Source organism: Petaurus breviceps, unplaced genomic scaffold (assembly GCF_028583685.1).
Source record: "Petaurus breviceps papuanus isolate PSGF00001 unplaced genomic scaffold, PetGlider_PUasm1.0 188, whole genome shotgun sequence".
NCBI lineage: Eukaryota > Metazoa > Chordata > Mammalia > Diprotodontia > Petauridae > Petaurus > Petaurus breviceps.
In genome coordinates this window covers 41702382-41724710 of record NW_027185804.1, presented here as the reverse complement: position 1 = coordinate 41724710, position 22329 = coordinate 41702382, and the positions used below count along the sequence as shown (strand labels likewise).

The window sequence follows — 22329 nt, the reverse complement described above, 5'->3', positions numbered from 1 at the left end:
AGTTATATGTAAGTAAGATGAGGAGGCGCTGAAATCAGTAGTCCTTAAATTATGTTAAATTGGGAGAAGATGCATGATTCAGAATGTCATGTCCCATATCTTACTCCCAATTCATATATTAATATGAATTGTTACCTTCTCCAGTGCGAAATTGTTCTTATTTATCTAAAATCATAATGCAAATTGAGTCTGTATTTCCCATCCAGTACATGTTTTTGGTTGATATGAGTATGGTTTAAGATCTAAAACTTTCTTTTATTTCTCTGAAGAATTTAGCAACATCCCTTACTTATACATATACTAATTCTTTCCAGTAGAACAGGAAAAGATTGAAAAACAAGAGAAGAGAGAAATGGACAAGTAAAAAATGAATTGAAGCTTCAAGGGTGTGATAAAAAAATCAATAGTTTATATATATGTATATATATATATATATTAATAATTTTCCCCAAATAACAATAATTATAAAATATGTTGAATTAGTTTTGCTTATTTTTAATCTGGTCCTCATAAATTCTTGAAATAAAAAATTAAGTCTTAAAGTCTTTCTGTTTAGCTGAAGATAATGTTCTTTGCCAGGTAGTATATTCCCAAGTGTGCTGAAGCAACATTTCCATGGGGATTGATTAAAAATACATAATAACATTAATAATTTTACATTCTGTTTTATGGCATTTGAAAGCACTGAGATCTTATAATGATCTGATTTGTCACCACCTAGGATTCTGCCTAGATTTATATTTGACAATATTCTCCCTCGTTCTAAGTCTTACCAGTGAATTAACACTCACCAATACACAGATGCCTATACATTTCCTAAGAAGAAAAAATATGGTCATCCCAGTCCTTTCAATAATGAAGACAACCATGGGTTGAGTGTTGCAACGTGAGTGAAATTCTAATCTTAGAAACATGAAGTTTTAGGCTCAAGTCCTGACTCTGGAACACATGAATTCCATCAACTTCATTCATTTGTTTGTCCATTTATTCTTTTGTTCATTCTTGTATTTGCATCCCCAGTGTCTATCACAGTGTTTTTCACAAATATCTTGTTCTTAAATACTTATTGATTGTTTTGCTCACAACCACAATAATGGTTCTTGCTCTCTTCTGTTTTTGTTTCATTATGTGCCTTTTATATTTAGGTCATAAATTCATTTTGAATTTATTATTGTGTAATGTGAATGTACATTTTAAAGGTCTTCCATGCCCCTAGGCTAAAGTGCACCTGGAGGCTGGGGTGGGAGGCTTGTTTTTCAGTAGATACTTTTTGATTGGCCAGTGGGTCCAAAAGGTTGTTACATTCTCTGAGCCAGGAGAAGGCTATATAAGCCCTGATGTGAAGCTTTGTTTTGGGGGCTCACTTTGAGAAGTGTTCTGTGATTTGATCTGGATTCTGGGAAGCCGTTGTCCAGAGCACCCTCCCCCCCGGCTTTGAAAAACCCAGATGTTGAAACCCAGATGTTGACTGGGTATGTATGTAATGGCTGGACAGTTTGGAAAGCTGTCTACTTGATCTGTTTCTGTCTTGATAATTCTGCCTGTATACTTTGAAGTTCGGGGTGCTGACCTTTTCCCCCTGAACAAGGTAAACGATATATGGTCTGACTGATTAAAGTAACCTTGTTAACCCATTTTGAGTTGCTTTCCTTTATCAAAGCAGATCCCAGAACCTGTATGGGCAGCAAACCCTGAAGACGCTTGGGGTGCTTGCTGCTACATATGGATTATAGCATTAATATTAATTATATTAATAACAATAATAATAGCTAACATTTAAATACCACTTATTATATGCCAGATATTGTGCTAATAACTTCCTAATTTTTTTCTTATTTAATCCTCATAACCATCCTGGGTGGTAGATGTCAACATTATCCTTATTTTACAAGTAAGGAAACTGAAGCAGATGTTAAAAGGGTCACCCAACTAATAAATGTGTAGGCTCGATTTGAACTCAGGTCTTTTGACTCCAGGCCTGGTACTCTATCCATTTTACACCTAGCTGTCCCTTCATAACGTAATAATCTACAACCAATTTCAACCACACTACCTTATAGTGCTCCTGGAATTTTTAACAAAAGAATGTTTTTAAACAAGAAATTCATATTATCAGATATATTTAACATAAGATATTTTCATGAATATAGGTTATTTAGAATTTCCTAGTGATCTACTTTTGTATTTTTTAACCAGTGACGAATGATAATGATTTAACTCTTGGAAGAATAAATCATATGCTCCTTTCTTATCTCCTCCCATTACACTTTTAGCATGAACAAAAAATTCTATGAACAAAGACACCTCTATAACCCACTTTCAGCCCTGACCTCCATCTACAGATACAAACAATGGAGGGTATAGTCTTAGAACATATTTTTGGTGGCCTGAGTGTTAGTTTCTCAAATATGCCACAGTACATTGAACTCAGTTATCTTCTAACCACCACTAATATCTGCCTTGGCAGATAAAGAAGATTCATGGCTAGAATGTATTTTTTTTTCTTTCCAAATCTCCATTGGGCTCCATACTTAATTTAGACTATATTAGTTTCTGCATAAAACCTTTGTCCATTTTATTATTCCAAAGATATTGTGAAGGTGTTAATTTCTCAAAATAGACATTTCCTATTGACCTTTGACTTGATAGTGACATTTCTTTTCTTGAAATAGATAATTACAATTTTGTCTTTTATAATTTGTATCCACCATTTTACTTTGTCTCAAACCTATTTGAGATATGAATGTCATGCTGTCTTGATAGTGTTAGACTCTGGGCAGAAAAGACACTACTTTATTTATGATATTCTTCATCCTGTAACTGATAGTGACCTCTCTGGTCCTGAATGAAATGTGTGTGTGTATGGCCTTCTTTATCATAATACTTCTCTACCCAGCATCCTAGATGAATCTTAGATTTCTGCACATAACCATTAGTAATTTTCCTTATTTAGAATTATCTTACAATGGCATATCATCTCAAGCTTGTCAAGAAAATTCAATGCAAGAAGACCATCCTGGAACAATATCCTAGCTGCTAGAGCTTTTATCAGCAGGATAAGTTGTCCTTTTCTACTCTACAGCTCTAATTTTTGTGATAAAAAGTAGCCTCCTTTAAAATAGAACATATCCTTCTGTGTGAAAGATCATTTTAAACACCTAATTATTAGTGTATTTTCTCCTTGTTTTTGCTCCACATATCAGAACTCCCAGAGTTATTGGATATGTGTAGCTATCTAGTCATAAAATCTGGGATCTGGGGAAGATGAAGTATCCTCTATGAAAGACCTAGTGTACTTCTTAAAGAGGACCACGTTTTAGTACACTGCTGGGGGGGCATTTATTTCCTAGTATTTATTATTTTAACATATCTCCTCACTAGTAGATATTCAAAGAAACTAACAACAAGTTTCAATGACACTTGATGTATTTTTTCAGGTGTTGTATGAATTTCTAAGACAGGATGCCATTCTTCAATCCACATGCTCCCACATTCTCTTGGTCTTTGATATGATCTATTCACTTCAGTCTGGAATTTGTTTATTACCATTCTTTCCCAAAATACTAAATACAAGAAGATATATTGTACATAAGAAACCCAGATCAATAATGTAGTGGGAATGCTTCCAGCACATAGCAGAATGAAAAGAGTGTAGGCATAGGAAACGAGATAGGAGGAGGCCCAAAATTAATATGCCTTAGATATTTTAGAATTTTGCTACTACCAGGTGACTAAGTTAGGGATGAACTGGCTGGCATGAACTGATGGCGTGAACTACTTTTTGTTCATCTTTTTAGGCCCAAATTAAGCAAATTATTTGTTACCAGCATTTTCTACATTCCTGTTAATTAATTGATTCTCTCACACAATAAAACTGCAACTAAAGTGAGAAAAATAAAATACCTCTCCTAATAATTACATAGAAAATGACACTGGATTTTTTTAATGTTAAATATAAAAAAGCACACAAAGTCATTATCTATGCAATTATTAAGAAAGGTTTTTTTTTTCTGGTAAAAGAGGGAACTTGGAACCAATTTCTACATTGGACATTGAGAAAATGCTTACTTTAGTTTTTTAAAGACTCTTTTCAATGCATTTTTTACTTCATTATTCCTCAAACTGTTGATCAATGGATTGAGTGCAGGGATGATCAGAGTATAAATCACAGAGGCCATCTTGTCTATATCAAAGGAGTGGCTAGATTGGGGCTGCAGGTACATGAGGAGAAGTGTTGCATAGAACACAACAACCACTGTGAGATGAGAGCCACAGGTGGAGAAGGCTTTGTGCCTGTTCTCAGTAGAGTTCATCCTAAGGATGGTCACAAAAATGAGCATATAAGAGACAAGGATAATCAAGAGGGAATAAACCAAATTAAATGAACAAAAGCTCAAAATGTTTAGTTCAATCTTACTTGTGTCTGAGCATACAGTGGACAATAAAGGAAGACTGTCACAGTAGAAATGCTGTATTATATTAGAATCACAAAAAGACAAATTAAAAATCTTAATTGTGACCAGTAGGGATACAGTGATACTATACATATAAGGGACAACCACCAAGATGTAGCACACCCTATCTGACATTAAAACCATATAGAGGAGGAGTTTACAGATAGCCACATAGCGGTAATAGGCCATGGCTGACAGCATGGAAACTTCTCTGGTCATAAATACACCAAAGAAAACTAGTTGTATTGCACACCCACTGTAAGAGATGTTATTTTCCTCCACTATAAAACTGACCAGCATTTTGGACCAACAACTGTGGAAGAGCCAATATCAACAAATGCCAGATTCCTAAGGAAAAAGTACATGGGAGTTTGGAGGTGGGAATCAACACAGGTAAGGATGATCAGACCTAGATTCCCCAGAGCTGTGGCCATGTAGTTGAGGAAAAACAACCCAAAGAGGGTGCCCTGAAGTTTGACATGGCTTGTGATGCCCATGAGAATGAATTCAGTCACCTGGTTCCCTTTGGTGTCATTCACCTTAATCATCTCCTCCATCCACGGAAGATAATCTGAGAATAAAAGGAAGAAGCCTTCATTGAGAACTGTTTAAAGATCCATTTACATTATAGTGGTTAGATATGCTTTTGATAAAATGAGCAGGAACTTTCCCACCATATTTCAGTATATTCAAATATCACGTCTTCATACAATATGATATCATATCCTATTACTATCTTATCATTAAGAGAAAAGAGACTGAGGTTTTATTTTGCAAAATTAGGAATAAACATGAAGCTTTTTAACCCCAAGAGTTAGGATGGAATAATATTATCAATAACTTTTAAAGTATCTTAGTCAATGGGTATAGAAGGCTCATACTGAGGAGGGAAGGGTATATGAAAACACTTAAAACAGATATTGTGTTGTGTAGGTAGAGAGTTGTCTTTAAAGTGTAGAAGACTAAGATTCAGGAACTATTTCCAACACATTGTGGTGTGACCTTCTGCTAATCCTGTAGCATCCTGGTAGTCCTCGGGTACTCTCTTTGACTATAGGTTGTAGAAATAATATATAATCAGTGGTGATAGGTGGAATTTCCTTCTTAGGAATGCCCCAAACAATTGAAGTTAAAGGACCATTATCTATACCTGTCTATTGCCTGGGGCTTTAACTGTATGACATCTAGGAAGAGAACCCTATTCACATTTTTGACAGCCTTAATTATCTTTGTCTTATTATAGAGAGTATATCTTCCTGTCTGGAATTTGAGGATTGTTCAGGCTTACCATTTTGATGTTTGTAATGCTTTCTATTTTCAGAAACATAGAAGAAGTTTTAAAAACAAATACATTAAGCTTGTTCTGATGAAGATAACCAATTACATGTATTAAATCTCAATGATCCCTATGCTCTCAGACATTTTTAGGAATCAATGTTTCTTGAAAAAAGCTATTTAATCTTTCTGGTTGCAGCAAAATATCTGTGACCTTGGTCAGAACTAGGCTTTGTCATCTGGTGACTTTCCTAGAAATGTTTGTACACAATTTCACCTTCAGTGAAATGGACTCTTCAAGACATCATTTAACTACCTGACGGGTTAATGAATGAAGAGAGCAGTGAACAGCTTTTTTAAATGAGCTGGGTACACTCAATGTTATCCTTTGATACCTGAAGTACTGAGATTATCACAAACACATAACAATGTTACCTGCTTACCTGAAAGGACAAATTTTTTGTGGCTTATTCATGATATCTCTATTGCCAGCTGGTAGAAGGAGACTTTATGGCATTTGCAGTCCCCAAAGATCATGTCCCTGAAGGAAGTACTGAAGAACTAGAATGAATTTTATGTAATCATGCCATGAAAATTGCTTAGACTTAGTATCTGTAATGAATGGTAAAGTGTACACATTCACCTATTTCCACACAGAATTCATTATATACCTACTGTGTGTCAGGGTCCTTTTTGTGATTATATTGTACGGGCTGTATCAAGTCCAAGAACATGCAGAAGCTTCTGGGAGAGCTCTATAGCCAATCTGAACATTTTATTTTTAACAATCCATAAAGACAAAGTAGATGAAGAAAGAACATTTAGTATGCAGATTATAACATACATTTGAATGGGCTTGTCTTTTTGTAGCCACGTCTGGAACAGATGGTAGAAATGGACTCAGTGTTGGCCCAGAAATAACCAAGGGGTAGTCAGCGGGCTAGGTTGCCTTTATGGAATGAAAAGATTCTCCAGAATGAATAGGTGGTGCAGGAAATAGAGCCCTAAGCCTGCAATCAGGAAAATCTGAGATCAAATATATTTTACTCTGTGGTCCTTGACAAGTGACTTAACCTTTATTTACCATGTTTTCCTCCATACAAAATGGGGATAATAATAATAATAATAACTTCCAGGGGTTTTGAAAGGCTCTAATGAATTTTTTTAATCTGGTAACCAAATGATTCATTGCATACATCACTGAACTTGGAGTCAGGAAAACCTGGGTTTAAATGTGGCTTCAGGTACTTACTAGCAGTGTGACTCTGGTAAAGTCACACAACATTTGTCAATCTCAGTTCCCCAAGTTTAAAATTAGAATTATAATAGCACCCAGTTCCCAGGATTTTGGTGGGGATTGAATGAAGTAATATCTGTAAACTTATTAAGACAGTGCTTGTTACATGGTAAAAAAAAAAAAATTCATAAAAGCTCAGTTCCTAAATTTCTTAATAAACCCAAGGTTTTTTTTTTGCAAAGATCCATCTTGCTAAATATCACTATTTTATAGGTGTTATTGAATGTCTTAGAGAAATGGAACACAACATTCAAATAACTTAACCCATTACCAAAGCCAACCCATTCTATTTTGAGACAATTCCAATTGTTTTGTAAGTGAGCATGATTTGTTGGCTAGAAGCTTGGCTTAGCTGAACTAAGAGAGGAGGCAGATCCAATGTTCTATCGCATTGATATGGGTAAGATATATAGGCACAAAAATAAGTGGACCTATGCCACTGAAGTTTGGGTAAAGATGCATACCTTAGACAGTAAAGTCTTCTGACTCATCCGATATCTTGTCTTCCAATCTTCTACATGTAACAATAGAACTGGATAACCTTTCTAGTGAGTTGTTTTCACATTTTAAAGAAATCTTTTAAATTTTATGTTCTAAAGAAACCATAATACTGACCTTGTCTGAGCTCCCTAGCAAATCGATATTTTTAGTTGATACATGCTTCATTTCAGGTATAGTATCTGCTTTTCATCCCTTCCTCTTTCCATCTTTCCAAATGTTTATCATCAATTTTGAATATAATGACATTTTCTTGATCTTTACCTTTATGATATTTACTCTTATGCCTAAAATATAGCAATCCCATTAAAGGTACTTAAAAAATACAAGAACATAGATCATAGCGGTGGTGATAAAAGTAATTGAGGGTCATGTGCACTAAGTGACATAGTGTATAGTTGGACTTGGCATAAGGAGCACCTGAGATTGAATCCTGACTCACTAGCTAAGTAACTTTGGACAAGTCATTTAACTATTATCAGGCTCAGTTTCCTCATCTGTAAAATGAAGATATTAATAGCACTTACCTCATATTGTTGAAACAAATGAGATAATGCATATAAAGTGTTTTGCAATTATTAAAATACAATATGTAATCATAGCTATGATAATCACAATGATAATAATGGTGTTGATTGCAAGTACAATAATGATGATGATGGTGATGGTAATGGTGATTTTACTGGTCTTATATAGATAGGAGGCTGAATAGACACTACAAGGCTTGGAGTCCAGAAGATCTACTTTCAAATAATCCTTCTAACACTTGCAAGATTTTTTTTTAACATTATAAGCTACACAATCTTACTAAGGTGAGATTATGATTCCCAGCAACTCCAAGTACTTAATCCATAAAATGAAGGCAATCATTTTGGTTGTACTTAAGATATAGACTTGGAGTTATGATGACCTGAAGGACCTTGCGTCCTCTATTTTATCAGAAGGAATGGAATTGCTGGTTCACATCACTTCCAAGTCCTATGACCAGTTAATTAGCTTTGATGAAATTGAGAAACAAAGAGGGTGGGTAAGATACCTAATTTCATCAAGGGGGAAAATCCTAAGAAGAATAACTCAATGAGAAGATAACACTCCATGACTTCTTTACATATAGAGTTGAGTGTTGAGGAATACTGTAGGTTGATGAGATTGAGAACAAAATAGTAAAAGAGAAAAATAACCTGAAAACACTTAAAACTCTGATAAAGTGGATGACCAACCATATTAACCATGTATTCAAAGAACCTATAATTAAATGTGCTATTTACCTCGTGGCAGAGAGGTGATAGACATGAAATGAATAAACATTATTTTATTCCTAGCTACTGTGTGTATTTGTTTTGCTTGACTATGATAATTTATTTTAAAAAATATTTTCTTTCTTCTTATTCTTTAAATAATTCTGCAAGGAGAGTGGGGGTTGAGGAGTTGATTGAAAATAATGATGCCAGAAAAGACCACAGAAAAATCTTTTTTTTCTTTTTTAATGAAATGATTAGAAAAAGAGGAAATAGACAACTAGATTAGCAGGATAGTTTTGAAAGCAATATATAGTTAAATACATATGTAAATATGTATATACACATACATATGTGTATATCTAAATAAAAAGAAAATAGTGTGAAGTGAATGTTTATGGTTCATATAGAAACCTTATTATGTTCACTTTTGTATATGGAAATCCTCTCTTTTAGTGTGTAAGTTGAAAGTTATAAAAAGCAAAAAATAAATAAGAAGTCACCTAGAAGACCTATAACACAATTGCAAAATTTTAACATTATATAAGACTTCATTAGTCATCTAGTTCAACTCATATATCACAGGATACCTCACTACAGTGCTACCCAGAAGTAATCCATTATACATCATCTAATCCATGCTATATATTGACAAGAATATTGTTCACAACATACTCTACAATTTGTCATCCATTTTTGTGTGAAGACCCCCACTGAGGATGAAACTCATCATTGCTAAAGCAGCCAAAGTCTTTTCTTATTATTTTGTATTATACCCAGTTCCTATCCTATCCCTATGTTTTCCTGTTAAGTTTATAGTATTTTTCCAAAAAAAATCTTTTGCTTGTGGGTGCAAATGTAAGTGTGTTCCATCCAGCTCTGTCCAATTCAGAGAAGAATGAGCTTGCTATGATGCCTATTCCCTCTAGCTTTTCTTCATCATTTTTTATATTCTTCTTACATACTGTAATTATGAGAAATATCAAGTACCGCTTCCTTTCTTTCTCCTTTTTATTTTCCTTTTATCTTCCCTTCTTTTTCCCCACTAGAACACTCAGAACTAAACCAATTCATTCATACCTCTTTTTTTTTTAATTTACCACCTCAATACCATTTTAAAATATTAAAATTATAAGGGTGTGGTTGTTTCTGCCCCTACTAATCTTTTAACATTATATTCAACTCCATCTAGTTAATTCAATAAAATGATATTTCTAGTTTTAGATTGTGACTTCCTTGAGAGCAAAGACTAGTTTGTTTTGTTTTGTTTTGTCTTTCTTTGTAACTCTAAATCTTTGTAAAACTTTGGCACATAGTATATATTCAATAAGTATTTGCCACTGACTTCATTCTTATATTTTATTTTATTTTCCCACTCAGATTATTCCTTTTATGAATAATCTTTGAAAGTCTTTTATTATATGAATGGTACCTCCCCTCTCTTCTATAGTATTATACTTGGTTTCGCAGTGTTAATTATTCATTTCATAAGCATATACAATTTGTCTTTTAGAATATTGCTTTGTATTTGAAATATTGTCTTTTGGAATAATATGTTATATTCCCCTCCTATTTTTTTGTGTGGAAATTTTCAAGTGTAATCTTAAAGTATTTTCTCTGTAAGTGTACTACTTCTTTCTGGATACTTGAAGTATTTTACCTTTAACATTAAAGTTCTTGATTTTCTTTATGACATTTCTGGTATTTTTCCTCTTGGTGCCCCTTCTGGGAGTGATTGGTGGATGAGGTCTGTCTTTATTTTGTTCTACAATTCTACAAGATCTGTGCAATTTTCATTTTGATTTAATAAAACTTAGTGTTAAGGATAGCTCATTTAGGAATCACTAGACTGCTTGAAAATTTGTATTATTAAATAGTTTTTCAAGTTCAAGCTTTTTCCGAGTTTTTTTTTTTTAATTACAAATGCTCTTTAAAAAATTCCTTTTTCAATCTCATGATTTTGTCCTAATTATTCTGTTTTGTCTGATCTAGTTTTCAAGGAATTAGTTTTTGGGGTAAGGTTTGCCATTTTGTCTTCTAAATTATTTGGTTCTTTAACTTTTCTTCCCGAGTTTTTTATTTTCTTCTAAGTATCCATACAGTCTTAATGGCATTTTTTTAAATTTCCATGATCAATTGGAAACATTTTGTATATTGACAATAAGAAATTTTCGTCTATTTTCTTAGGGTTCTTTTCAAGGCAGCTTTCACCTCTGTATTTCTCAAGCTATAGATCAAGGGGTTGAGCATGGGTATCACAAGGGTGTAAAATATCGAGGCCATCTTGTCTGTATCAAAGGAATGACTAGACTTGGGCTGCAAGTACATAAAGATTAGAGTGCCATAGAATACAACTAACACTGTGAAGTGGGAACCACAGGTGGAGATGGCTTTGTGCCTTCCCTCAGCAGAGTTCATCCTGAGGATGGCCACAAGAATAAACACATATGAAACACAGACAACCAGCAAAGAGGAGAATAGATTAAAAGCAGAAAGGGTCAAAATGATTAATTCTATGTCACTGGTATTAGAACAAATCAGGGACAACAATGGGAGATTGTCACAGTAGAAATGCCTGATTATATTTGATCTACAAAAGAATGAATTAAAAATCTTAATAGCAATCAGCAGGGAAACAAAGGTGCTATAGAGGTAGGGGATAGCCACAAGTATCCAACACACCCTGTCTGACATGATGACTGTGTAGAGCAGGGGTTTACAAATAGCCACATAGCGGTCAAAGGCCATGGCTGACAGCACAAAAAGTTCACTGATAATTAATGTCACAAAGACAAATAGCTGTATTGCACACTCAACATAAGATATTACATTTTTCTCCTCTACAAAGCCTACCAACATTTTGGGGCCAATGGCCGTGGAATAACCAAGATCAATGAGTGACAGGTGCCTTAGAAAAAAGTACATGGGAGTTTGCAGGTGGGAATCAATCTTAGTCAGGATGGCCATGCCAAGGTTTGCCACTACTGTGACAGAGTAGATGAAAAGGAATACCAGAAAGAGAGGGACCTGTAACTCTGGACGATCTGTGACACCCATGAAAATGAATTCAGTCACCCTGATCACTGCAGTTTCATTTCCTCCTTCCATTTCTTTGATCTAGAGAAAAAATTCTAGGAAGAAAATAAAGAATACTTCTTCAATTATAAAGGAATACTAATCAACAGCAACAGGAACAACATTGTATGTATGCAATCTCATTTTATCTCTATAGATATTATAATAAAGAGATGGTATTATAATACTAATGAAGACTGACACTAAATTCTAGAATTTAAGAATGTATTTCTTCCTACCCCTAATATACAAGGGAGAATATTAACCAAAGGCAGTTCCACTTTACATAATATGTCATGGAGTTCTTTGGCCCCAAGAAATGGAACAAGTTAAAAATATATGAGTAAGTTCAAAGACACTTCCATCCACTCATGAGAGAAAGAATCACATTGAACACTGAGGCGATGTCAGATTTTGGAAATAGTTATATACTTCCAATGTGATCTCTAGAAGTACTGAAAAAAACAACGAGGAAACCTTACAATTTCCTACAGTTTTTCCTTAGTGCTTCCCTTGGTTCCTGAATTATAAAGACAAGGAGAACTGGCAGCCACTTTCCACATGAACTGGAAAAGGATTAATACTAAGTCATTGCAATCATAAAATAAAGACTGAGGGTTATGAGAGGACAGTAGAGAAAAGGGAATGTGATTTTTTACTTGGATTTTAATGGGAGACATGAAATAATCTTCTAGTGAATCTGTCCTCAAAACAGGCAATAAAAATAAAATAACTCCATTTGACAGTTTGAGAGGAAGGAAAATCTGTCTTCTCTCGCCACCCCCCCCTCCCCACATTTCAAACTGAGTTTATGTTTCAAATTCCATTTTCTCTTTTTCATTAGCATAATTAATCAATAAACTCTGTGTAGAATAGAGGGCAGTATATGGGACATAACAATTCTAACCTGAGCTGACCATTTCAAGAAACTTGTATTATGTCACACTCCAACTCATCCAACATACTACCTTGTAAGTAGAGTAATGGAGAATCATTTAATGTACCTTATTCATTTGTAGTGCAAAGGAAGTGGACTGGAAATGCCCTTAAGTTCTTCTGTGACTTCTGTGTTTAAAAAAACAGAAACAGCAAAGTTTTGATTAACAGATCAAAATCTGCAGACTAGTATCTCATATGAATGTGTAATAAGATGTCTAGAAACATCTTATATTAATGTCCAACAAATCCCAAGGCCTCCTACCTGCATGCTGTCACAAATGTTAACAATGCAGCTGTTTTGGTTTCTGGTGGAACAAAGAATTTTCCAAAAATAATTAGAAGGTACAGCCTGCCTTCTAGTTTCACATTTTGAATAACCAAATTACAAAAAGATTTTTCTCTAAGTAGCCTGATACTCTCTGAACTTAGGATGAGTTAATATTATTTATACAACAATGATGCATCATCATCATCACCAGTTCTACTTGTGAAAGTTCTTTCAGATGAACAAAACACTCTAATTTGATCATCCGAATCAACCTTTTGAAATTGATCCTATAACCTTCATAATTTTACAGCTGAAAAATCAAAAAATTGATAAAGGAAACAAAGAATGTAAGCCCCACATATATAAAGAATACAAGAACAGAGTAATATTGGGTAAACCCAGAAGGAGAATGTATTTGGGAATAGACAGTTAACAACGAAGAATGTTTTAAAGTCATCAAGAATGAAGAGGAATGAGAAAATATTCAATTTGTCAGTTAAAAGATCTTTAATAACCTTGGGAAAGACACTTTTTACCTTTTTAAAACATTTTTTAAAAATAAATCTTGGCTTGTCAAACATCAACAAAATTATCATTTCCATAACTAAAGAATTTGAAAAAAAAATCAATCACATTTGAAACTACACATTTCCATTATATATGGCTAGTATTTAAAATTATATAACAAATTCATCATATGTGTTTAAAAGTTTCTCTGTTTTTCTATATCTACCTCTGGAATTTTTATTTTTTTGTCTGCTTTTTTTCTTAATACTATAATGAGATGAAGCAATGTCTGTCTAATGTAACTGAACTATGCATCAACTCTAATGCTCACCATGTTAAGTATATGTTTGATCCTCTTTATGTGAATTCTAACATTTAGAATTGGAGGAGGAACGCATATCAAAGAAGGCCATAACTTGGAGCTAAAAGATTATGAAGCAGGAGAGGTATCAAAATTCAATTCAATATCAATACATTCAATATGAGAAAGGACCTCTGAGATTTCTGTCTCCTTTTCTCATTTTATCAAAGGAAAAAAGTAAGATTGAGAGAAGGGTCAGAGAGGTACTAAGTGTTTTAGGTATCCTTTGACCCCAGGCCTTCCTGAATCAAAGTCCAGTGCCTTCTCAACTATGTTACAACTCATTCAATTTGTCCTCCACTGAATTTTATCATATATCCTTTAAAATGTTTCTGGGACCTCTCATAGTAGGACCAGTTCTTGGCCTTATCTAAATGAGATGCCAGTTGAATATGTGAATCAATGCATATTATTTGCTATCTCAGAAGTCCAGATTCTTTCATTTTTCCTTGTATAATAGTTGTTGAGATCTGTTGAACCTGGAGATGCAGTGATCTCTTCTTTAGTCCTATATCTGAAACTTAGAAGCCTTGGAAAGTATTAGTATTATAGGCTTGATCTGATTACAGGCTAATGTTACTTCTCACCTCGATTTTCACATCTGTTGTGGCTTGATCATGTTGTTCCTTCTTCCAACTAATCACAGTAGAATATGTAGGTTTCTAGGGCCTTGTGAAACATTATTCCCTGAAGTGTACGAGAGTTTTAATGATATCTATACTATCACCTGAGGGAGGTTGCCAGGTGTTTGCATCTATATTCTGTGGTGCTGTTTAAATTTTTACTTAATTTCAAGAGCTATTAAACTATTATCATACAAAAGGAGATACATAATGATGTTCCCATTTTTAATATTCCAACAAATATGATTTACTGTTTCCATGAATATAATTCTCAGCAAGCATAGAAGAGATGTTCTGTATTTTCTTTCTATGTGCTTGAGAACTCTGGGAAGGTTATTGTATCAACATAGACTCTGACCTGCTTCGAAAACATTTTATTTCCTCTTTACATGTATAGATGGGACAGACATATGATCACACTAATGTAGGAAGTAAGAGAAGGAAAATCAGCATCAGAACTGGGAAAATCCATACTAGAAGGGAATAATCAGAAGGAGATTCATTTCTTAATACATCCATACATCTCTATTCATGTGTATTTTCATTCATCTATCTATTCATCCATTCATTCATGCATTTGCTGTTATGATAAAGAGAAGAGCTTACATTGTTTTGATGGTAAGCAATGCATATATTCACTGAATATAAAGTTTACAGTAGAAAAATAAATTAAAATAAAGAATGAGAGGAGAAAATAAGCAACCGAAGTAAATAGAAAAGAATTCCTTCAAGAGGTGGCAACTAAAGTGAGCTTTCAAGAAAATGTGATACTTGATATAGCAAATATGAGAAGAGGGTGGATTGAGGTCAGACTGATATAGGAGATGGCATGTTGTCTTTAAGGAATTGAAAAGGGTCAATTTGGCTGGATCAACTCAAGGAAGAACAAATGAGTTTTAAATTTGGAATGGTAGGCTGAAGTAAATTCAGGAAATATTCCAAAGGTTTTTTTTTCTCTGTCTTGTTGTGCCACATTAGAAAAATATCATTCTATCTGAGGATTAGATGTGAAGATCTGTAGTCATCTTTAGCTAAAAGTTTTAAAATTACAATGGAAAAAAAATTCATTTGATATGACTGTGAGGATAAATGAAAGAGTCAAAAAAGACTTTTGAAGATATGAAGGAAAGTAAATTAGAGAAATAAAATATTTCTAAATATCTGTGAGTCTTGTGACAGAGGTGTGTGTGGCCTGTGCATTTTCCATGACCCCTTAAGAGGGTACTGAGCAGTGACTGATAACTGAGTAATGACTGATGATTAAATAGTGACTGATACCTGAATAGTGACTAATTTTTAACTTAGTGTGCCCCATGGGTGCCCATTGGTCTTCGTGTCTATGGGGGTTAATGAGCAGAATGAATTGTCTCACTTTATATAAAGCCAAATACAAGCAGCTTTCCATAGAACTGCTGCTGTGAACAGCTTTTCAAGGTTCTGATTACACAGGATAGTGAACTCTATATTGATTCAATAACAAATCAGAGCAAAACATTCACAGAAAATCAAGGTACAGCATTGACAATGTCACACTTATCACAGAAAATCAAAATATAGCATTCACCATGTCACAACTCAACAACTTATCACTAAAATGGCCACATAGTTTTCAGCAAAGTGGTCACATAGTTTTGAATAAAGTACATTCGTTTAGTTAATCAATCACTTAGTAATTCAATCATAAATACAAAAGGTCAAAGTCCTCCTCCTGTGTGGCACACTAAGTTACAAATCAGTCCCTATTCAGTCATCCCTATTCAATCACTAGTCACTACTCAGTCATCAGTCACTACTCAGTCATCACTACTAAGTATCCTCTTAAGGGATAGTGGAAAAAAGATCCATATCCTGATCACAAGTAAATCACAATTTCATCTCTACTCAGTATCCATGGAGAGGTCTTTTAGTTTTGACTCAGGGCAGGCTTTCAGTTTCCATGGCTCCTCTTCCATGGTACCAGCTCTCTCCTGAATCTAACCAACTGCCACCTAAGTGCAAAGGCAGACAGCTCCCATCTCCTTGTCCAGATTTCCATGCAGTTCCTGCTCCACATTGGAGCTCACAGCATCCCATCCATCTCAAATGCTTCACAGTCTCTGTTCTTGGGAAGACAAAGTTTAACAAAACTACAAAAACATTCATACGCTTTAACAAAGCCACAATAACATTTTTATTGAATACCACAATCATGCTTCCTCAGTCTTCAGGCAGCTCCAGCTGGCCCTCAGAAGTCTTTAGAAGCTCCTTTCTCAAAATCAAAACCACTTTCTCTATGGAAGTTCCATTCCAGCAGCAGCAGCCTAGCCTTGAGGTGCTCATCCCCAGAAGTTCTGACTTTCCCAGCTGGGATTTTTCTTTATATATGGTAATGGACCTCTTTGTTCAGCCCCTTCCTGTTATGTCAGAAACAGGAGTTCATACCTTCTGGTTCTTTAGCAGAGGCTTAATTTGAAACTAGGTGCTAAGCACCTGTCAGCTTAGCAATACAAATGGATCCTCAAATTTCATTACTATCATACCTTACAAGACAATATCAGTCCTCTGGTTTTTTTAAGAGGCATTAGAATTTTAAGGGATTGATGTTTCGTCTTTCTTTAAAGAGACTGTCAATGAAGATTGTTGGAGAGATGATGAAAGAACAGAGAGAAAAGACAAATAAAAAATAAAACTTTCCTGAGAGAACTCTTGTGTGAAGAAATAAAATTCTTGAGAGGAGACAGAATTTGACGCCGTGAGAGAGATGAATTGTGGGACTATGTTTCCAGACATGAAGTCAGCAGTTGAAATACTGATTAGATCAGTTTCTGACTGTGACTTTTTTCACCCATTATAATGTTGTAAATAAAGGTTTATTTCTTTGTTTTGTTTGTTACCTTTTTATGAATTGTATAGACAATGATCTTGATAATCTTTGAAGGCTAGGCTATTTGGGGAAGCTTGATATGCATATTGATAAATGACCAAACATATAGGGAGAAAGTTTCATCTCATTTAATAAAGAATGTGTAATGAATTGAGGGTGGAGTATGAGTGTTAATTAATTAATTACTCTGCCCCATGTCATCAAACTCCATTGGCTTTTTATTAAGGCTACATACAAAAATTTAATTCTGTTTAGTTTTTATAATCTTTCATAACTTGGCCTCTTCTTACCTTACCCCCTCCATGTAGCCTGATTCAGTGATACTCTCCACCCTGCTTTTCCTTAAACACCCCATCTTCTTACTCAGTGCATTTTCTGTGGTTGTCCCATAAGCATAGAAAGTTTGACTTCCTTATCTCTTCATCCTAGACTTTCTGGCTGACTTAAAGTCCCAGATAAAATGCCAAATTCTGCAAGAAGCCTTTTCTAGTCCTCCTTAATTTTAGTGCCTTCTCTCTGAGACTGTTCCCAATTTATCCTACATAAACCTTTTATTCATAGTTCATTCCATGTTGTCTTCCTATTAAACTGTGAGATCCTTGAGGGCTCTTTTTGTCTTTATTTCCCCATCACTTAACATATTACTTTTAGCCTAGTTGCACATGGTAAATACTGGTTGATAGACTAATTAAGGCAGATATATTACAGTTCAGTAATAGGTGTAGGAATAAATGAATATATCTCCTTTATTGTCCTAAAAACCTGGGATAAGAACAAGGAAAATAAACCAGTAGCATGCAGAGTTAGGTTGGAGGGGGAGTTGTGTGTGTTGTTGTTGTTGACACTAAGGCCTGCCATATGCAAGGGTATATGTCTAGGGTATTTTTTGTTATATATTTCTCACTATATACATGCGTATGTATGTATATATATATTTCTCATTATATATATATATGTATGTATATATATATTTCTCATCATAAACCTAGTGTATTTCATAGAATAATAAATGAAAAATGAGTAATTATATTTTTTGTATTATCACCCAAAACCTGGATGATATCCTCATGCTTGTACCATATGCATTATTATTCATAAGCACTTTTATGGAACAATTTTCTTTGTTAATATTTTTCACAAAATTGGAATTTCAAAGTCAGGGTTTGGTGAGAAGAAAATTGTCCAAATATGAATCTGACAACAAATAAAAATGGAGTTTCAAATCCTCTTCAGATGCATGCCTAGTCCCAATGAAATTGTTCTTCACCATACTCCAGAAACTACACACACCAACTGATTTCCAAATTAGAAAAGTAATGATTTTAGGGGAGACCAGGTGGCTCAGCTAGTAAGAGCACTGGCTCCAGTTTCGGGATGACCTGGGGATCAAATCTGGACTCAGATACTCAGCACCACACCCAGAAACAACTGGCCTTGTAACCTTAGCAAGTTACTTAACCCCAATTGCTTAAAAAAAAAAAAAAAAGAAAGAAAAGTAATGATTTTAAGGAAGAAGAGGTAACATAATTGCTTATTGTTAGCTTCTAAGAATGACAGATGTATAGGGAGTCCTGATCTTGGTTCTCTACACCATGAAGTTATGTTTGTTTCCATATCCCTATATCCATAAAAAGATAGCCTATCCAATACGTCAGTGTTTTTGTCTTGGCAAAGAACCATGATACCTTTTACTACCTAAATGAGTGGGGCACATCACAAACTATCTTTCTACACTAATCCATAGATTCAGTTAACTGTAAATACCAACACATGCAACATTTGGATAGAGTTTATATTGTAGTGATCCACACTGCTTCTCTCTAAACCTACCTGTTTTATGTACTTTCATTTCAAATTGGTGAATTAAAAAAATGACAATATAATCTCAAAACTGTACTTCAGGAATATGAGAATAATCTTGAAGGAATCATTGTCCATCCAGCCTGGCCTTTAGGTAATGACCACAAAGTACTCAATTAGCAGAAAGGGGTTAATCCATCCAAATTATGTTCAAGACAAGAGGGTATCTGATCTCAACAAGGTCTTGATGGTTTCATATTACTTCTGTTGTATCATAATACCCACTGCTTCCCAAATTCTAGTACTTTTGCTCCATTGATTATCTAGAACTTGTTATGTTTATTGCTGTTTTGTACATACTTGTGTGAATGTTGTATCGCCAATTAAAATGGGAGCTTAGGAGCAAACACGGTATTACCTTTCTTTGTACCTCACAAATAGTACAGAAATTGGTACACTTAATAAATTCTTACAGATAGACAAAAAAAAGGATAAAGTAACATTTACTTAGAAGGCCATATGAATGGGTACTTGAATGACCTTGGAATATCATTATATCATTCAACAAAATAAAAAAAAAACATAATATGGTTTTAAACAGATTGCTGAAACTCAAAATCCTCTGCCTCACTTATACCAGGATAGTAGAATACACACAGATGCCATTTCTTCCCTTGCAATGCTGTTTAGTCTCATAAAAAACTCTTTCAGGAGGAAGCAAAAGGAGTCCCAAGAATTAATATGAAATTCTTGGTCCTCCATCTTCTGGTTTTTACATTTAAGCTACAAAATTTACTTGATTCTAGGCCCTTGTCTGCTTTTGATGCCTAAACTTATTTTCTCCTCCTTTATTTACCTTTCTGGTACTATCTTCTTTACAGACTGTTATCAATGGTTGTCAAAAAGGTAGCCCAATGTAGATTACTGCCTTAATAAAGTTATCTATAATTGGGAAATAAGTAACAAAATAAATTAAAATACCATAAAACATATAATATTAACATGTGGTCTTCTAAGTGAATATGTACTTAATAGCAATCTTTATTTGAATTTGATACTCTTTGTTTATTCATTTTCAATTCTTTAACCTATTGTCTAGTTTTCTTATCTTCATGGCCATTTATTGTTTGGGCACATTATATGATAACTCTTACCTCAATTTATGGATTTCATGATTTACTTGAATATTTATGAATTTATAAATTTTTAAAAGTTTGGCAAGGATTTGTGAGGACTCTCTTCAGAGCCTCCTTCACATCCTTGTTTCTCAAGCTATAGATCATAGGATTCAGCATGGGGATCACTAAAGTGTAAAACACAGAGGCCATTTTATCAGTGTCTAAGGAATGGTTTGATCGGGGCTGCAAATACATGAAAAGGAGTGTTCCATAGAAAACAGTGACAGCTGTCATGTGGGAAGCACAGGTGGAGAAGGCTTTCCGTCTTCCCTCTGCTGAGCGTATCCTCAGGATGGCCAAGATGATGTAGAAATAGGACACAATGACAATAATCATGGAAAAGAAGAGATTAGTTCCTGAAAAAGTAAAGACTGCTGTTTCTGGAATGTAGGTGTCAGAGCAGGATAATGCTAACAAAGGGACATTATCACAGTAAAACTGATTGATGACATTGGAAGAACAATATGACATTGAGAAAACACAGGAAGTTACAGTCACTGCTGTAGTTAAACTATAGATGTATGTAAGGACCACAAGTAGAATGCAAACCTTCCGTGATACTACAACCATGTATAATAGGGGATTGCAAATAGCCACATAGCGGTCATAAGCCATGGCAGCCAACATGAAAATCTCAGCAACAATGAAGACTAAGAAGCCTCCCAGTTGAGTTGCACACCCATAGTAGGAAATGGTTTTCTTTTCCAACAAGAAGTTAACCAGCATCTGGGGAGCAATAACAGTGGAGTTGCCGAGATTGATAATAGCCAAGTGTTTGAGGAAAAAGTACATGGGAGTTTGAAGTCGAGAATCTATACTAGTAAGGGTGATGATTCCCACATTTCCAGTCACTGTCACTCCATAGATTGCTAAGAAGATGAAAAATAAAGGAACCTGAAGCTCTGGACGTTCTGAGACTCCAATAAGAATGAATGTGGCCACATGGGAGAAATTTCCTGGAACCATTTATTCTGTTGGTTTCATCTGTTATGAGGAAGAAAAATGGGAAGACAGTTTAGAGGGCTTAGGATGAGTTTCCTAGAACTGCCATTTCAAGTAGACGATGTCCTGGAATTTATTATTACCTTTAGATGTTTGGAAAACAAGCAAACAAACAAACCTATCTCAGACTTGGAAAGATATTTTACATCAATGCTGAACTATATTTAATGATGCAAAAGGACCAGGTTGCAAAGCACTTTGGGGGAAGGGTCAGTATTATTTTAATCATTGTAGTTTATCACAACAGAATTAACTTCAGCAACATAATCTGAGGAGAGAGCTTTAAATTCTACTCTGCTGAACGCTAGTAGTATTACCTTGTCCAACATCCCTGGAATTAGAATTCCTCATCATTTTTTTAAGAGGCATTTGGCTAAATAATTCCTAAGGTTCTTTCCAGCTTTAGATTTGTTTTCTTAAGAGTTAAGAAAGCAAACAATTGTATAATTCAAAGGTCTCAATCAAATGTTCCCTTGGTGCCAATCACACAGTATTAGAAAAGTGTTGAGTTCATAGAAAATACACAGAAAGTAATTCTTTGACACTACACTTAAATTCTACAGGAAAATAATCCCCTTCCACTTAGATCTAGTATCTTCCCTCTGCTGATTATCTCAATTTATCTTGTACTTAGTTTGTGTTTAACTAGTTGTTTGCATATTGTCTCCCCATTAGACTGTGTTTTCTTTGAGATCAGGGACCGGGTTTTCATTTTCTTTGTATTCCTAGCACTTAGCACAGTGTCTGACACATAGCAGATATTTAATAAATGTTATTGACTGATAAATTCTCTTTCTGAGAAAAATCAATGCTCATTTTCAGAAGCTTTAAAGATTCTGTTTACAAGACAATAGTTGTTTTATTGGGGGGGAAAAATAAAACATTTGCAGCCTTGGTAGATTGTGTAGTAGGAAATATTAATTAGCCAGAATCCCCAAAATTGTATTAAAT

General features: G+C 34.5%; 2 protein-coding genes and 1 pseudogene across 2 annotated transcripts; all 3 read right to left on the bottom strand.

Annotated features, from left to right (window-relative positions):
* Positions 1-4064: 4064 nt before the first annotated feature.
* Positions 4065-6258, bottom strand: LOC138163585 (olfactory receptor 8K1-like; annotated as a pseudogene).
* A 4679-nt stretch (positions 6259-10937) lies between these two features.
* Positions 10938-11991, bottom strand: LOC138163584 (olfactory receptor 8K3-like). The gene has a single exon (XM_069091029.1). The coding sequence runs from the start codon at positions 11868-11870 to the stop codon at positions 10938-10940; it is 933 nt and encodes a 310-aa protein (XP_068947130.1). The 5' UTR covers positions 11871-11991.
* Positions 11992-20394: 8403 nt separating this feature from the next.
* LOC138163582 (olfactory receptor 8J2-like) lies at positions 20395-21871 on the bottom strand. Its single transcript, XM_069091028.1, has 2 exons — positions 21678-21871; positions 20395-21314 (listed from the first exon to the last, which is right to left on the bottom strand). Exons 1-2 carry the CDS (start codon positions 21745-21747, stop codon positions 20395-20397), a joined length of 990 nt encoding a protein of 329 aa, XP_068947129.1. The 5' UTR covers positions 21748-21871.
* Between the last annotated feature and the right edge of the window lie 458 nt (positions 21872-22329).

Bases quoted from the DNA above. Each gene is read 5' to 3' on its own strand.
- LOC138163584 (XM_069091029.1), bottom strand. From the start codon at position 11,870: ATGGAAGGAGGAAATGAAACTGCAGTGATCAGGGTGACTGAATTCATT.
- LOC138163582 (XM_069091028.1), bottom strand. From the start codon at position 21,747: ATGCCTCTTAAAAAAATGATGAGGAATTCTAATTCCAGGGATGTTGGA. The intron at 21,315-21,677 runs AGCAGAGTAGAA...TCTCCCATGTGG, and splicing joins AGGTAATACTACTAGCGTTC to CCACATTCATTCTTATTGGA.